The sequence below is a fragment of the Octopus sinensis genome, linkage group LG3, assembly GCF_006345805.1.
Source record: "Octopus sinensis linkage group LG3, ASM634580v1, whole genome shotgun sequence".
In the NCBI taxonomy this organism is placed as follows: Eukaryota; Metazoa; Mollusca; class Cephalopoda; order Octopoda; family Octopodidae; genus Octopus; species Octopus sinensis.
This window is the reverse complement of record NC_042999.1, coordinates 63126844-63145396: the sequence shown is the minus strand read 5'-3', so window position 1 is coordinate 63145396 and position 18553 is coordinate 63126844. Positions and strand designations below refer to the sequence as shown.

At 37.8% G+C, this 18553-nt stretch overlaps 1 protein-coding gene across 2 annotated transcripts in view; it reads left to right on the top strand.

Annotated features, from left to right (window-relative positions):
• Window positions 1–18553, top strand: part of LOC115209256 (putative uncharacterized protein DDB_G0277255) — a 261041-nt gene that overhangs the window by 171817 nt on the left and 70671 nt on the right. For both annotated transcript variants that reach the window (XM_036501036.1, XM_029777550.2), the window contains exon 2: window positions 8563–8743. In XM_036501036.1, coding sequence (XP_036356929.1) covers window positions 8563–8743 — 181 coding nt within the window. The remainder of the gene's footprint in view (window positions 1–8562; window positions 8744–18553) is intronic.

Here is an 18553-nt window from a genome sequence, read left to right as displayed (position 1 = left end):
ACATATCAAATTTGAGCGCAATCGGATGGAGGATGCCCGAGATCCTAGAAGACACACACACAGACAGACGGAACAGATTTTATATAATATATATATATTGAACCAGAACTTTTGTTTTGCTATTCAAGTTTCACTCCATTGTGATCTTCAGGCAAGAACCTGAAGTTCACAATGGCATCAGACTTGTATTACAAGTCAAAAATTCAATTTCAGTAAGTCATGTAACTTACGTATTCATTTGTTTATGCACATAAGTGCCAAGATGACAAAGTAAAGCAATAAGAGGGACAAATGATGAATAGTAAATATGCTCAGAAGAAGAAATAAGTAGGCAGTAAACAAGTCACTATCAATTATTTGTTACTATGATAGCCATATTAGTATGGTCTGATTAACCAACAATGGCCTAATCACTACTATGTTAGCATGGTCTAATCAGACACACTGGTTATGCTAACATGGATTAATTGGTCATGCTAGATCTGTCATTCATTAGTGCTAGCCATGTCAGGGTGATCTAAATCAGGGGGTTTTTTTCATGAGGAAGGGGCTGTGAGAATTGAAAAGCAACAGATAAAGTGCCATATTTAATAGAATTAAAAGATGGTTTTAACTTTTTTGTTTTTTTAAGTTTGTCCAACACTATAGTGAAGAAAAAATTATATGGAAACAAAATCTGTTTAGTCATCTCGTTATTAAAAGAAGTTGAAGTGTCACAAACTGTGACCAATGGTATTAACAAATACCTACTCACCTCAAAATTGCTAACCATGTACCTGAAAACCATTATTAAAGAGATAGGAGTAGAGCTGAAAAGTTTTGTTTTTAAACAGGTGTGGCTGTGTGATTAAGAATTTTGCTTCTCAACTCATGGTTACAGGTTCAGTCTCACTATGTGGCACCTTGGGCAAGTATTTTCTTCTGTAACTTTGGGCTGTCCAAAGCTTTGTGAGTAAATTCAGTTGATAGAAAGTTAAGGAAGCCTAATGTGTATGTGTCTTTATCTTGACTGTGTGATATTTGTAAATGAGTGTCACTGACATACAAGCAGTGTCGTTCATTTCCAATATTCTGTATAAGCAAGTCTGGCCATGGGAAAATATCACCGTGCTTGGAAACAGGTGAGGTTTGATATAATGAGAAACATCTGCCTCGATAAGCTTCATCCGACCCATGCAGGTATGGAAAAGTAGATGTTAAAATAATGATGGTGAACAGGAACTTGTAATGTTTGAGGACCAGCAATCTAACTGGTCGTGCTTAATATGCCATTGTTGTTTTATCTTTGTGCTAATCATGTCAGTGTGGTTTTAATCACTCATGCGAGATAAGTCAGTGTGGCCTTAATGTTCAAGCTATGTTAGCACTGTCTGATCTGTTAGGCACATAAAAAAAAAGAATACAGTCTGGTTATTCAAGTGCTAAATTGAAATATGAAAAATATTGCAGTTGATCTGTGAGTGTAAAAAATGAGTTAAGTGGGTGTGTACTATTAGATTTTTTAAAGTAAAATAGAATTAACATCATGGAATATAGTTACTTCAAATAGCATAAAAATCTCTATATATATAAACGGCAAAATGTCTGTCTGTGTGTGTGTGTCCTTTATACAAATCCACAATTTTTCAGTTAGAGGGCTTGCACTTTCTATGGTCATTCAAAACCGTCCAAGGGTGGTCGTGCACATCTTTACATTTCCCCAGTCACCCCACAAAGCCATTAAAAGATCAATAGAAGTGACTTTTTTGTGAATTTTTTATCCAAAACCCAATCAAAGTGCCCGAAACTTAATACGCCAATTCAGTGCCAGCTAGCTGTATGTGATTGGTCGGAGATTTGGACAGTACTCACGTGCATGTGCGCACGCACACAGCTGTATATGCATGCACTAGTACTATGACCTAGTATTGCCAGGTCATAGTGCTAGTATATAATAGAATAGAATTTAAGAATTCATTTTCCTCATTTAACATTCTTTTTCCATACAAGCATGAGTTGGATAGTTTGAGAGGATCTGGTGATCCACAAAGCTACACTGGACTGCAGTATCTGCTTTGGCATGGTTTATTTATTTATTTATTTATTTATTTGTTGCTGGATACTCTTCATAACATCAGACAACCTTCCTTATAAGAATAAGACATTTTAATAAAATATCAGAGAGAGAGAGAGAGATGGACAATCATCATCATCGTTTAACATCCGCTTTCCATGCTAGCATGGGTTGGATGATTTGACTGAGGTCTGGCAAACCAGATGGCTGCACCAGGCTCCAATCAGATCTAGCAGAGTTTCTACAGCTGGATGCCCTTCCTAACGCCAACCACTCCAAGAGTGTAGTGAGTGCTTTTATGTGCCACTGGCACGAGGGCCAGTGGCACTGGCAACGGCCACGCTCAAATGGTGCTTTTTATGTGCCACCTGCACTGAAGCCAGCCCAGTGGCACTGGCAACAACCTCGCTTGAATGTTTTTTCACGTGCCACCAGCACAAGTGCCAGTGAGGCGATGCAGGTAATGATCATGCTCGAATGGTGTTTTTTACGTGCCACGCCACCGGACAGTGTGTTTGTAAAACAAAAACAATTAAAACCAGAGCACTCAGAGAGCGCAAACCTCTGCCAAGGCAACACCAATGTCCTCTCAACGATTAGCTGATGATTTTTAAAATGAGAATATCTGAAATAAACTCGGCTGGTCTCACAAACAAGAATACTAAAAATGAACCTGACCGGTCTCAAAAATTAAGTAAAAAAAAAAAAAAAACAGAAAAATAATCCAGAATCCTTGTACGGTACCGGATCAATCCCAAAATCTAATCAGTTCATGCCAGTCACAAGGCCAGACATTCCTGAAAGTTTCATCTGAATTCATCCAGCAGTTCTTGAGATATCTTGTCCACAGACAGACAAACAAACAAACAAACATGACCGAAAACAATACCTCTGCTTTCACTAAGGCGGAGGTAATAAAACTGAAGAAGAAACTGAAGCAAAATCTGTGGAGACAAGTCATTTAAGAAGCTTGGTTGCCTTCAAGAGAAATAAACTAAATTTATTTGATAAAGTAAAAGAATGTGTGATGGTTGAGGTGTTGAGGTTTAGTTCGAGGTCAGCCTTGATCCAGCAGAGCTATGATTAATGGCATTCCAACCATGACCACCCATGAGGATGAGAAATGGTTATCTGGAACTACATTATCTAATCTCATCTGTTATCTATCATTGTTTCATTCATTGAACTGCAGCCATGTTGGGGCACCAGATTAAAGGGTTTTAACCAAGCAAAATGCCCCCAGTACTTATGCATTTTAAGTTTGGTATTTTTATATTTTTACAATCTCTTAAGCTAAAACATTTAGTTATGAGGATGTAAACAGACCAACACCAGTTATCAAGTGGTAGTGTGGACAAACCGAAACACATACACGCACACATGTATGTTTATGTCTACTAAATTCACTCTCAAGGCATTGATTGTCCAGGGGTTATTGTATAAGACACTTGCCCTAGGTGCTCTGCAGTGGAACTGAACCTGAAATCGTGTAGTTGCAAACAAGCTTCTTCACCACACAGCCATGCTTGTTTCCTTTTTTTTAAACAGTAAATTTTGGTTTGAACATGAAATTTGGTTGTTATCTCTAGCATGTTCAGCAACCATATAGATACTTTCTTTGCATGCTTAAGCATAGTTGTGTATCTGCACCACACATAATGCGTGTGTGTGTGCACATTGTGTGTGTGTGTGTGTAGTGCTGCCAGCAACAGTCAATATTCCTTCAAGAATAACATGACATTTAAAATTTTTACAAAATAAGCAATTTTTGTTACTTTGCCTTTTTCTTTAATTAGTCTGAGAAGGAGGAGCAATTTCCATGTCCTTTATAAGCACTCATAGATTTAGAGATAAAGCCAATAGCAGGGTTAAGTAAGGGTTAATGTTAAATTGTAATTCTCACAGTTGTTTTTAGTCCCAGGTCAGACCTAACTGAGCAAAATGTTCCTGTCATGTCCTTCCTATCTTTTATCTAGATGTAGCGTATCTTTTAGCATTTACTTGTTTCAGTCATTAGACTGCAGCCTTGCTGGCGTACCACTCAGAGGAATTTTTGATCAAATGAATCAACCCCCGCTCTGTATTTTTTATTATTATTTTAAAGCCTGGTACTTAATTATTAGTCATTTTTGCTGAGCTGCCAAGTTATGGGGACATAAACATACCAACACCAGATTCAAGTGGTGGTGGGGGATGAACACAGATACTAACATATACACACACAGAAGTGTGTGTGTGTATATATATATATATATATTATTATTTATTTATTTATTTATTTATTTATTTATGCGCCCTTTTCAAACAAAAGTTTATTTTATTAGTAAATGATGTATGGTTGCAAGAGGTTTCATAAGTAATATAAGATGATTAATTACTCTTTTATTATTTTACTTGTTTCAGTCATTAGACTGTGTCTGTGCTGGAACACCATTTTGTCAGACAAATCAACCCCAGTATACATATTTTAAATCTGGTTCTTTCTTTATCAGCCTCTTTTACTAGACTGCTAAGTTCCTCTGACATAAACAAGCTAAAACCAGTTTTGTCAAGGGGTGAGAAGACAAACATAGATGCACACACATGCTGGTCTTCCTCACAATTTTCATCTACCATTCCACTCACAAGGCATCGGTTGGTCCAGAGCTATAGCAGAAGACACTTGCCTAAGGTGCCATGCAGTGCAACTGAACTCAGAATCATGTGGTCCAGAAACAGACTCCTCACCACACAGCCATATCTGCACCTGCCAGTTTAGTTATTGAAATGGGATTGTAATCAGTTTTTGCTGTGTAACAAAGTCCGGTGCATAAAACTCAACAATACATAAAGTAGATGTCATTGGTATGTCATTAGGCGGCGAGCTGGCAGAAACGTTAGCACACCAGGCGAAATGCTTAGCAGTATTTCATCTGCCGTTACATTCTGAGTTCAAATTCCGCTGAGGTCAACTTTGCCTTTCATCCTTTCGGGGTCGATTAAATAAGTACCAGTTACGCACTGGGGTCGATATAATCGATTTAATCCGTTTGTCTGTCTTCTCTGTGTTTAGCCCCTTGTGGGTAGTAAAGAAATAGGTATTTCGTCTGCCGCTATGTTCTGAGTTCAAATTCTGACGAGATCAATTTTGCCTTTCATCCTTTCGGGGTCGATTAAATAAGTACCATTTACGCCCTGGGGTCGATATAATCAACTTAATCCATTTGTCTATCCTTGTTTGTCCTCTCTGTAGCCCCTTGTGGATAGTAAAGAAATAGGTATGTCATCAAATTCAAAAGGGCAGAGATTAGTTTTGCAGCAGTGAAATCTATTAAGTGTGAAGAGAGGGATACTATTTCATATTGTGCTACCGGATTTATATTTGTATTCATTAAATTTACTTGTTTAAACAGATGAACACAAGCTTTAGATCCAATCTGAATATTTTCAAATATGCTGTGTTTCCAGTATTTCGTTTCATTCTTTTTTTGTATATATATATATTTTTATTTCTTTTATTTTTCAAAAGAATTTGTATCAAGAACCTTTTTTCTTTCTTTTTTTCTTTCTTTTTTTGTCTTATTTTGTTCTGAATTTTAATTTTATATATTTTCTCTATTGAAACTTGTTGCATTCATGTCATCACCCTCTCCTCCTCAATAGTCGCACTGCCTCTGTCTGATGGTTCTTCTCACAAATAGCTATGAGTCACCGTTATAATTGTTGCATTATGTCATCTTAGAACTAACTATATGGTTAAAATAAATGTTACCATTCTGCAGATTTTTTTTCCTTTTTAACACAAAAAATATATAGACAGGCACATGCATATATGCATATACATCTGCATATATGCACATATGGACACACATATATATATCCATACATATGTGCTTGTAAAATATATTTCTTCAATGCTGTTGAGTCACATCATCACTAGCTGTGTCATGTTGTAGGCATTTCTAAATCACAATCTTACTGTCTAAAAATAAAGACTTTAGATTATGTAACTCTTGCTAACCATCCTGCATCATCATCATTTTTATGGGAAGTCATGGCTGGAATACCTTTGATCATAGTTCTGCTGGATCAAGGTTGACTTGAACCCAAACAACAACGTCACAACCACCACACTTGCTTTTTTTGCTTTATCAAATGTATTCAGTTTACTTCTGTTGAAGACAACTGGGTTTGTTTGGTGACACGTGTTTTAGTTTTTTTGTTTTTTTTTCCCTCTGTTTTATTTCAATTGTTTTTGTTTTTCAAACAAACACACTCATCTACACTGTCATCAGAAGGATCAACCATAGTGAGAATCTCAAGTAGTGACAAAGTAAATCTTTAGTTTCAAATGAATAAATTAACTTTAGTAATACATATACTGAGTGCTTTCTCTCTTGTTTGTACATTCAAGTGTGCATATGTGTGCTCTAGACACACACAGATCATTGCACTCTTTCTTCAATAGAACTTATCTGATATTTTCTGCTTAGTTTCAATGGAATCCTAGCACTTTGCTCTCCACCAGTCAAAGGACTAATTAACTTACGTATTAAGTGACCTATTAGAAGGCCTTACTACTTAATAACATTGATGCTTACCATTTAAAAGTACCAATTAACAAAGAATTTGATCTATGTGATTAATTCTTTGGAATCTGGACTATCAAAAACAAGTTGTTAAATGAGATTTCATTTCAGTTTATTTGGCAGCATGTTATCAGTGAGATATAACCATAAAGTTTCTCCTTATCCTTGTTATGGGTTGTCGAAAGATATATTTCTTGTTTGACAATGACATAGAAAGTTCATTAGCACTGTGTGACTGTTGATCAGTGTCAGCTATGGTCACTGTGTTATTAAAGTAGAATAGTGTATGTATGTGTGTGTGTGGATACCAGGATTATAAGCCCATATGTAAAGGTCTCATATGTAGTAAGCCTCATATGTTAAGCCAATAAGTTGAAAAGAATAATGAATAATGTTTTAAAGTTATTAAAGAGGCAAATGTTTTCTAGTAAACAAGGGAAAAGTTTTTGTAGTGAAGTGTTCAATATGTTCAAGGAAGAATAAGATAGAACTCACCAGTTCAAACTCTGCTTCTGTGTCTCATTACATTCTATAATTTTCTGCTTAAGCTAAATTGCTTGCATGAGAGTTTTTAAGTACAAGATATTTCTAGAAAAAAAAGTATTTCCTTTTGTAATATAAATTGATTATTTGAGATAGTTGAAACCACTCACTTGGAACGTCTTCATATTTCTAACATGAAGATAGAAAAATACAAAATCTGGAGGGATGGGGTAGTTAATTATATCAACCACAGTATTTAACTGGTACTCTATTTCTTCAACACTGAGGTATGAAAGGCAAATATTGCCTTGACTAATAATAATAATAACAACAATAATAATCCTTTCTACAATTGGCACAAGGCCTGAAATTTGGGGGAGGGGACTAGTTAGTCACATTGACCCCAGTGTTTCACTGGTACTCATTTCATTAACCCTGAAAGGATGAAAGGCAATGTTGACCCCGGTGGAATTTGAACTCAATAATAATAATAATAATAATGGAAGTGTTAGCTTGTACATGTTTTGTATTGGTATAAATGATGGGCTGCAGCAAATATTCTGTTCAATACCAGATTTGCTTGTCAGTTGCTTAACCTTAACCAGTTGGGCATCTCCCTTTGTGGCTGATGATATGTGCATTGCTGATCATGAGCAGAGTTTGTGGCGGAGCATCATAGCCATGTGTTGAGAGGAATTCTTTGGGGTTTGAATAATTCACTTCTGGAAACATGGGTGTTTCATTCAACATCTTTAAACAACCCTTATTCAGAGACCTTTTGATCAGGATGGACTACTCAACCTGAAGAAAATTCTAACTGGGCCCCACCTGCAAGGTCATGTGCTGTTTATCTTGATATGAGATCACCTTGTTGTGCACATAGGGTTGTGATGCATGTGCCTGGTGTACCTTTATCAGATAGGTAGTCATGATAGGTATACTGGGGTTCATATATTTTACCCCAGTGTCACTTTGATGGCATGCACTGCTCCCTCACTCAATAATAATGATGATGATGATAATGATAATAATAATAACTGTTTCTAGTTTAGGTACAAGGCCAGCAATTCTCAGTGTTGATGATAATAATGATTTCTTTATTTATCCCTAGAATGACATATAGGACAATGATTTTGTCTATGTGTCTCTTTTTACACACTTATTTTGTCACCTATTTCAGATATTCCAATACTTTTATATACAAAATATAATGCCTTTCTCTCTTCATGTTTGCAATTGTATACACAAATGCATATATTTACTCACAAGATGTCACAAGCAGAAAATAAATTGATTTGTACTTCTGTTTTTCTATAGCCTCTGAACACGTATGAATTAAACAAATATTTTGAATACATACCTGTGTGTGTGTGTAATGTGTGTTTATAAATATGGTCCTGATTTCAAGATTCTTATATTACTGTCATGTCATTATCATTTATGTTGTCTTCTTTCCAGGGGAAAACTTTTACAAACCATGCTGTGGACTGGATGCCCGGGAATCACCAAATAAGGAGTTGCCTACTAAAGTTTTGAAACACGACAGAATTAAGGATCGTCAAGATCTTTCACAGACATTGAACTTTGACCGGGGTCATACTGTTTTGCTGACAAACAAGAGGTGTGCTGGCACACAAACGTAAGTACAAGAAACAACGCATATTTCATCAGTCTTTGCTCATAAATTTCCATGTCGGAAACGTATGTACAAAGACTTGCATGTGGAACTTTATAAAATATTCTCTTCACTCTTTAGTATTCAGATTATTCTGTCAAATGTAATGCTTATTTATTCACATTGTTTTGAATTAATCATGAATCAATTGTTCATTTTTAGAAAATGTCGCGTAGGTGTGAGAAGCTGGATCTGGCTAACTTGATCAAAAAACATAAATAAAATATTTGGGCTAGATATGGCTGGTTTGAAAACTGAAGGGTTAAAATTTACTTAAATTGTTGAATTCAAGATAACAACCATGCAATCAGATGGGACCTGTTTTCCCTTGAATTTCAGTTATTGTTTTGCCTTCTGTATAGTGTCTAAGTATATATAGAATACTCTACCCTTAATAGTAAATAATTTTGTCTTTTAATGAAGAGCCTACACAAAGCCTCATTTTAATTTAATATCATTTTTACTTGCTTCTCAAGATACTTTTCACCATTTTATTTATCTATGGAAGTCAAAGTATAGCTTCGACATCTAGATTGCAGCCCACATTAAAATAATTATTTTCATATATATTTTATAGACTTATTTTTATGTATATAAATCATCTACATTTTATCTTCTATAGTTTTTACTATTTTGCATTCATTTACCTCAGTAAATGTTTTTATAGTTCTTAGGGAGTAGAGGAAACTATAACTCTCTCCCTCCCTCTCTCTCCCACTCCCTCTCTCTATCTATCTCAAATGCTGGCAGAATTGTTAGCATGCCAGGCAAGATGTTTAGCAGCATTTCATCCGTCTCTATGTTCTGGGTTCAAATTCCACCAAGGTTGATTTTTGCCTTTCATCCTTTCAGGGTTGATCAAATGAGTACCAGTTGAGCACTCGGGTCAGTGTAATCAACCAACCCCCTCCCTTAAATTGCTGGCCTTGCCAAAATTTGAAATCAATGTTACTTTAGTCTTTCTGTTACATTTTTGATAAATACAATTCTTGCTGACACAGACCGTCAGGTCGTTGCCAGTGCCGCTGGACTGGCTCCTGTGCAGGTGGCATGTAAAAAAAATTATTTGAGCGTGGGTGGCAGTTGCCAGTACCACAAGAGGGCCAGTCAGGCGGCACGTAAAAGCACCCACTACACTTTGGGAGTGGTTGGCATTAGGAAGAGCATTCAGCTGTAGAAACTCTGCCAGATCAGATTGGAGTCTGGTTTGCCAGTCCTCAGTCAAATCGTCCAACCCATGCTAGCATGGAAAGCGGACGTTAAATGTTGTTGATGATGATGATGATGATGATGATACACACATGATTACTGTCATCTTATTTCCCAAGCTGTTGTGGGTTATGCAGATCTGCCAATCATTTCAATCCTTCACCATTTCTCCTGTGGGCACCTTTTTCTGACAACTCATAGTTCACTCCTCCCACCTCTCCATCTCTTATCCATTTACATCATATCTCAAAACCTCTAAAGTTAACACACCTGAATCCTGTAACATTCTGTGGCACTCTTAACCCATGAGCATACAGCCCCTCACACATGCTACTATTACGCATTCAACACATATGTGCCTCGGTTTACTCTAATCGTTGCAAATCTTCCACATTGGCGTAGGAGTGACTGTGTGGTAAGTAGCTTGTTTACCAACAACATGGCTCCAGGTTCAGTCCCACTGTGTGGCACCTTGGGTGTCTTCTACTATAGCCTATGTATGTATATATGAGTGTGTGTGTGTTTGTTCCCCCCAATGTCGCTTGACAACCGATACTGGTGTGTTTATGTCCCTGTAACTTAGTTCGGCAAAAGAAAACGATAGAATAAGTACTAGGCTTACAAAGAATAAGTCCTGGGGTTGATTTGCTTGACTAAAGGCGGTGCTCCAGCATGGCTGTAGTCAAATGACTGAAACAAGTAAAAGAGAATATTGTGCTGTTACATCACATGTCTTTGACACTCTTCATAGGGATGCCTTTCTGTAAACCAGAATGAACCTTTCATTGACAACAGCCGATAATTTCATAAGCTTTTCTATTGCTTTTTGCTGCATTCACTTCTTACATCAAATCAGTGATTCTCAACCGGGGTCTCTATGGCCCTGCAGGATCTATATAAAACTTTTGGGGTTTTCTACATAATGAAATAGTAAATTGGGGATCCACAATAATATTTTAAGGACCCCTGAAATATTTTTGCTTTAGACATATGTATTGCAAGAAACAGCTAAGTTTCTTTCTCTAATATTTCACATAGTTCAACCAACACAAGCTTATGTATGCTCTTTTACTTGTTTTAGTCCTGTGACTGTGGCCATGCTGGAGCACCTTTAGTCAAGCAAATTGACCCCCAAGACTTATTCTTTGTAAGCCTAGTACTTATTCTATCGGTCTCTTTTGTCAAACCGCTAAGTTATGGGGAAGTAAACACACCAGCATCAGTTGTCAAGCGATGTTGGGGGGACAAACACAATTAACACAAACACATACACATATGTATACATATATACAACGGGCTTCTTTCAGTTTCCGCCTACCAAATCCACTCACAAGGCTTTAGACGGCCCGAGGCTATAGTAGAAGACACTTGCCCAAGGTGCCATGCAGTGGGGGGACTGAACCCAGAACCATGTGGTTGGTAAGCAAGCTACTTACCACACAGCCACTCCTATGCCTATGTATGAAAAAAAAAAAAAAATAGGAGTTTTGAAAGAAGTCTGTAGAAAAGTATCTTTTAAACATGAAATGGCTATAGGGATCCACCAGAATAAAATAATCAAATGGGGTCCATTGATAAAAAATGGTTGAGAACCCCTGCACTAAATGGATTATTTAGAAATTACTTTGTGAACTGTCTGAAAAGCCCATAGACACCATTTCACAGGCTTTTGCTACTGTTAATTAAGTCCTGTGCATAAATCATATCTGAAGCCCTTATTCCTCTCTCTCTATCTGCCAAAGTTCCCACAACATCTTTGATGGACTCATTACTCTCATTCAGTGCACAGAATCAACTTCCTATCTACTCCTTTCCTTCGTATTGAGTATGAACATTTCCCATTTATTTATTTGTTTATTTTACTCTGATTTCCTGCTGTCAGCTTCTAACTGGAAGTTTGACCTTTGCCATGTTGAATTTAGGCCTTTGGACCATGCTCACACCATGCCTATAAACACACATTTCTGGAGCTATTTAATCCATATTTTTTCTAAGTAAATGAAATAAATGAGTGTTAAAAGTGGGTAGTGGGGTAAAATAATAGCATATTTTCAGAAAAGTACACATAGGCACAGGAGTGGTAAGTAGCTTGCTTACAAACCACATGGTTCCAGGTTCAGTCCCACTGCATGGCATCTTGGGCAAATGTCTTCTACTATAGCCTTGAGCCGACCAAAGCCTTGTGAATGGATTTGGTGAACGGAAACTGAAAGAAGCCCATTGTATATACGTATATAAATATGTATATATATATATAATATATATATATGTGTGTGTGTGTGTGTGTGTATGTATGTATGTCTGTGTGTGTGTGTGTATGTATGTATATGTGTGTGTATGTATGTATATGTGTGTGTATGTATGTATATGTATGTATGTATATATATGTATGTATGTATATATGTGTGTATATATATATATATATATATATATATATATATATTATATATATATATATATATATATATACATTTATGTGTATGTATATATGTATATATATGTATGTGTGTGTGTGTGTATGTATATATATATATGTATGTATGTGTGTGTGTGTGTATGTATATATATATATATATATATATATATATAAATCAAAACAAATCAAAATAGATGAACATCAATGGAATTTGTATCTTTGTGGTACCAGTGCCGGTGGCACACAAGAATCCATCCGAACGTGGCCGTAGTCAGTACCGCATCACTGGCCATCGTGCTGTGGGCACATAACAAACACCATCCGGTCGTGGCCGTTCGCCAGCTTCATCTAGCACCTGTGTCGGTGGCACATAAAAAGTAGTCAGTACCGCCTGTGGTACCAGTGCCGGTGGCACATAAAAACACCATCCGAAGACCCGGCAAGACTAGTCAGGCCATAACCCATGGCCCCTACCTGGGATGTAGTCAGTCCACCTGTGCATACCTTCCTTCCTTGTGACACTTGTGAAGACCTGTTGAGGCAAGTGAAAATCAAAATCAAAACAAATCAAAATAGATGAACATCAATGGAATCTGTATCTTTGTGGTACCAGTGCCGGTGGCACACACTTTGTGGTACCAGTGCCGGTGGCACACAAGAGAACCATCCGAACGTGGCCGTAGCCAGTTCCGCATCGACCGGCCTCCGTGCTGTGGGCACGTAACAAACACCATCCGATCATGGCCGTTCGCCAGCCTCATCTGGCACCTGTGTCGGTTGCACATAAAAACACCTTCCGAAGACCTGGCAAGACTAGTCAGTCCACCTGTGCATACCTTCCTTCTTGTGACACTTGTGAAGACCGGTTGAGGCAAGTGAAAATCAAATCAAATCAAAATAGACAAAATAGATGAACATCAATGGAATTTGTATCTTGTGGTACCAGTGCCTGTGGCACACAAGAAATCCATCAGTGCTGTAGTCAGTGCGGTGGGCACATGACAAACACCATCCGATCGTGGCCGTTTGCCAGGCTCATCTAGCACCTGTGTCGGTGGCACATAAAAACACCACCCGAAGACCCGGCAAGACTAGTCAGGCCATAACCCATGGCCCCTACCTGGGACGTAGTCAGTCCACCTGTGCATACCTTCCTTCTTGTGACACTTGTGAAGACCTGTTGAGGCAAGTGAAAATCAAAACAAATCAAAATAGATGAACATCAATGGAATTTGTATCTTTGTGGTACCAGTGCCGGTGGCACGTGGCACACAAGAAAACCATCCGAACGTGGCCGTAGCCAGTACCGCATCGACTGGCCTCCGTGCTGTGGGCACGTAACAAGCACCATCCGATCGTGGCCGTTTGCCAGCCTCATCTGGCACCTGTGTCGGTGGCACATAAAAACACCATCCGAGCGTGGCCATCTGCCAGCCTCGTCTGGCACCTGTGTCGGTGGCACATAAAAAACACCATCCGAGCGTGGCCGTTTGCCAGCCTCGTCTGGCACCTGTGTCGGTGGCACATAAAATCACCCACTACACTCTCGGAGTGGTTGGCGTTAGGAAGGGCATCCAGCTGTAGAAACACTGCCAGATCTGACTGGACTGGTGCAGCTTTCGGGCTCCCCAGACCCCAGTTGAACCGTCCAACCCATGCTAGCATGGAAAGCGGACGTTAAATGATGATGATGATGATGATATGTGTGTGTGTTTGTGTTTGTCCCCCCCAACATCGCTTGACAACCGATGCTGGTGTGTTTATGTCCCTGTAGCTCAGCAGTTCAGCAAAAGATATCAGTAGAATAAGTACTAGGCTTACAAAGAACAAGTCCTGGGGTCGATTTGCTCGACTAAAGGTGGTGCTCCAGCATGGCCACAGTCAAATGACTGAAACAAGTAAAAGAATAAGCATTATGTTTGATAGTATAATCTGAACACTAAAAGGCTAAGGAAGAACTGAGCTAAACTTTGCTAACCAATAAAACACAATTATCAGCTTTACACCACTCTAGCTTACAACAGTGAGTTATTTCAACACCTTGGTGTCTATTTTATCAGGACTTTGCATGTACTTCCATGATAACCTGTATCTTTCCTCATGGTGGATCATGTCTTATCCCATGATAACTAAGGTGACTCAGAACGACTTCCTACTGTGACCGAGAACAAGTTCTTTCCACTGAAGCTATGGATGACTTCTCCCACCTCTTCACTTCATAACTTGTGACTGATTCCACCACCCCCTAACGCCGCCCCCACCCCCACCAGCTGAGGACAGTTCCTCTCCTCGTGGTGACTCAGAACGTCTTCATCCTGACGTAACCAAAGATACTCTCCCTTACTCTCTGCCATGACACTGGACAACTTCCCCCCTGCAATTAATTAAATCTGCTCTTACAGTGTTACTAACTCTCAATTATATATTGTTTCTTTTTCAAAAGTAAAATAAAAAAAAAAAATGAAAAAACGAACCAACATAATAATTACAAAAGAAACAAACATTCATTTTTAAAATTACACGTGTGTCTGTGAATGTGTATATATATGTGTGTGTATATATATATATATATATATATATATTATATATATATATATATATATATATAAAATATGTAAGAGGGAGATAGTGTAAGAGCATCAACCCTCCAAGTATTTGATTATCTCTGTAAACCTATGGTGTTTTAGTTTGCTTGTTTGTTGGTAGAGTGTAATTTAAACAGGTATTATTAAATCACTGAAGAACTCCTTTTGTAATCCACCGACTACCAACCAACCACCTGGCCTCTCACTGCATATTAAATATCTTTCCCTCTCTGTCTCCCCTTCTTCTTTGCTCCCTTTCTATTTCTCTCTCTCTCTCTCTCTTTCTCCCTCTCTCTTTCTCCCTCTCTCTCATTCTTTCTTGTTACCTCATGACAAGACAAATAGAATATTTCACACGCCCTTCAAATTGGTAATCTTTAAAAGAAAAAATGATAAATAAATAAATAAATAATAAAATGAAAGAATGATGACACAAAAGGGGTAGTAGTGGGTGGAGAAAAGATATTGTATAAAAAAAAATTAAAATAAGAAAACACTTAAAAAAAATACCCTCATTGTTTGAAATAAATGTTCAAGGATGACTATGAATGGTCGCCTTTTTTTTTTCTTTGTTGTCTTCAGCAATTTTTTTTGTATACAAATGTATGTCTGGGTTGCTTTTTACTATCTTTATATTTTTAATATACTTCAGCATCTTCAGTATTTATTTATTTATTTTACCCTCTTTTTCCCTTTACTCTCCACTTAATCACACACATATATATACATATGCATGTGTGTGTGTATACATGCATGTACACTCTTTACTCTTTTACTTGTTTCAGTCATTTGACTGCGGCCATGCTGGAGCACCGCCTTTAGTCAAGCAAATTGACCCCAGGACTTATTCTTTGGAAGCCTAGTACTTATTCTTTTGGTCTCTTTTGCTGAACTGCTAAGTTACAGGGACGTAAACACACCACCATCAGTTGTCAAGCAATGTTGGGGGGGACAAACACAGACACACAAACATATATATATATACGCGACGGTCTTCTTTCAGTTTCCGTCTACCAAATCCACTCACAAGGCTTTGGTCGGCCCTAGGCTATAGTAGAAGACACTTGCCCAAGATGCAACGCAGTAGGAATGAACCCGGAACCATGTGGTTGGTAAGCAAGCTACTTACCACACAGCCGCTCCTGCACCTTTATATGCATGTATGAATATATGTATATGTGTTTTTGTATGTGTGTGTATATATATATATATGTATGTATATATACATACATGTTTTTATTTTATTTTCGGATACAACAGCATAAAATTACTTAATATGCCTTGTGTTACAAGTGTTGTTATATATGTTTACTCAATTGTAAAATAAATAAGAATTACATTTTCAAATCACCAATTCATTCAGTCAGCCTTTTGCTTGACTGTACACAATATTGAACAGAACCATGATTTCAAAATGTAATCTGTCTGCCTCACTTACAAGTAATCATATCGTTTATTGTTTGCACAGGAGTTGAAAGTCCCCTTAAGTTTTCTTCTGCTGGCATTGAGAGTGTTCAGCTGAAATACTCAGGCACTTGCTTAAAACTTTAAGCATTCTGATTCTGATATATTGCTTTGAATTAATCATGCACTGCCTTGTAGCCATCAAGATTTTGACAACATGATTGCTTATTATAGAATTACATTGTAGCAGTAGTGTGAGAGGCTGGATATGGCTTGTTTGGACATAAAACTTGTAGAAAATTTTGGTCCGATATGGCCAGTTTAAATGCTAAAGGGCTACCATTTACCAAATCCTGTGGACATTTTTTTTTTTTTTTATGCTGGCATCAAGGTTGTCTGACACTGTAGCATTCCATCCATCGACTTCTCTGAACTGGTAATTTATTTATCAAGTAACTCTTTGTAAATGAAAGACAAACTTGGGCTAGGTGGAGTTTGAATTGAAGTGCAGCAAGCTAGAGTAAATACCACAAGGCATTCTATTTTATGCCCTAATGACTCTGCCAGTCCAATGATATATATATATATATATATATATATATATATATATATTGGAGACCCCCTTTGGTCATGAATGACCATGAGATTGCACCTAGAATGTTACCCTCCCATGCACTGTCCGGGCAAGGTTGTTTATAGAAGACCAGCAGTTGCCCATGCATACCAGCCTCCCCTCTTCATGCCACCGATGTTATCCAAGGGAAAAGCAAAGGGGCTGATATAGCTTGGCACCAGTGACGTCGCTACTCATTTCTACAGCTGAGTGAACTGGAGCAAGGTGAAATAAAGTGTCTTGCTCAAGAACACAATAAGCAGCCCGGTCCGGGATTCAAACTAACAACCTGACAGTCGTAAGTTAGGCGCTGTAACCACTGAGCCATGTGCCTTATATATATATATATATATATGATAGAGACCAAAAATGGAATGCACAGGAAATTTTATTGCTCACAACAATCATTTTGACACATCCTGCATCAATCCCTCGCAAGTGGGAAACTATACAACTAATTGTGGCGCATCCCTTGATGCAGACACATTTCATCAGGTGATGTAATAAGAGGTATTTCGTTACATGAACTCTTGTTTTGCTCAGATATGATACAGCATGTTGCTATTGACCATAGGTTTAAGTCATTAGGCAGGAATGGTGAGGGACAGATTCCATTTCAGTGTTATAGATATTATTAGTTCCTTATTTCTTTATTGCCCACAAGAGGCCAAACATAGAGGGGACAAACAAGGACAGATGAAGAAATTGAGTCGATTACATCAATCCCAGTGCGTAACTAGTACTTAATTTATTGACCCTGAAATGATGAAAGGCAAAGTAGACCTTGGCAGAATTTGAACTCAGAATGTAACGGTAGAAGAAATACCGTTAAGCATTTCACCCAGCGTGCTAACATTTCTGCCAGCTCGTTGCCTTGATTATTAGTTCCTATGTATGTTTCACCATTACGGATGCTTGGAACCCTGCATTGGATGTTCCCAGTACATTTCGATGCCTAGCCAGAATGGATCATCAAAGAATGCTTCATTGCATTAAGTTACTGAGAACTATTAATAAATAACTATTAAACTTCAATGATTTTTGGCTTCAGTCCCTTTGCATGGCACCTTGGGCAAATGTCATCTACTATATCGCCTCAGGCCGACCAAAGCTTTGTGAGAGGATAAGTGGAAACTGAAAGAAGCCCATTGCATATATCTGTGTGTTTGTGTCTCCTGCTGACATCAGGTGATGGTTGTGTCACCAATCACACAAGCAGTATCATTCATTTCCTTTTTCTTTGCTTTATCATCATCATTATCACCATCATAGACTTTTGTAAATTCATCTTCTGAATGCTTTAAACAGATAAAGGAGAATATTGAAATATGAATGTATAGGAAGGGGCCTAGAGGCATTAGCGCTTTCAATTTCGGGGAACAGCTAATTTATTATTTGTAGTGTAATGTCAGTGTACTGCAGGTAAATAAAGGAGAGTCAATAGTCAGTCACGTGAGGGACTGTGTCAGTATGAATCAGTTCAGAAATGGAAACTATTGTTGTGTTTCTGTGTGATGTAGTAGAGATTAACATTTTGGGCAATACCC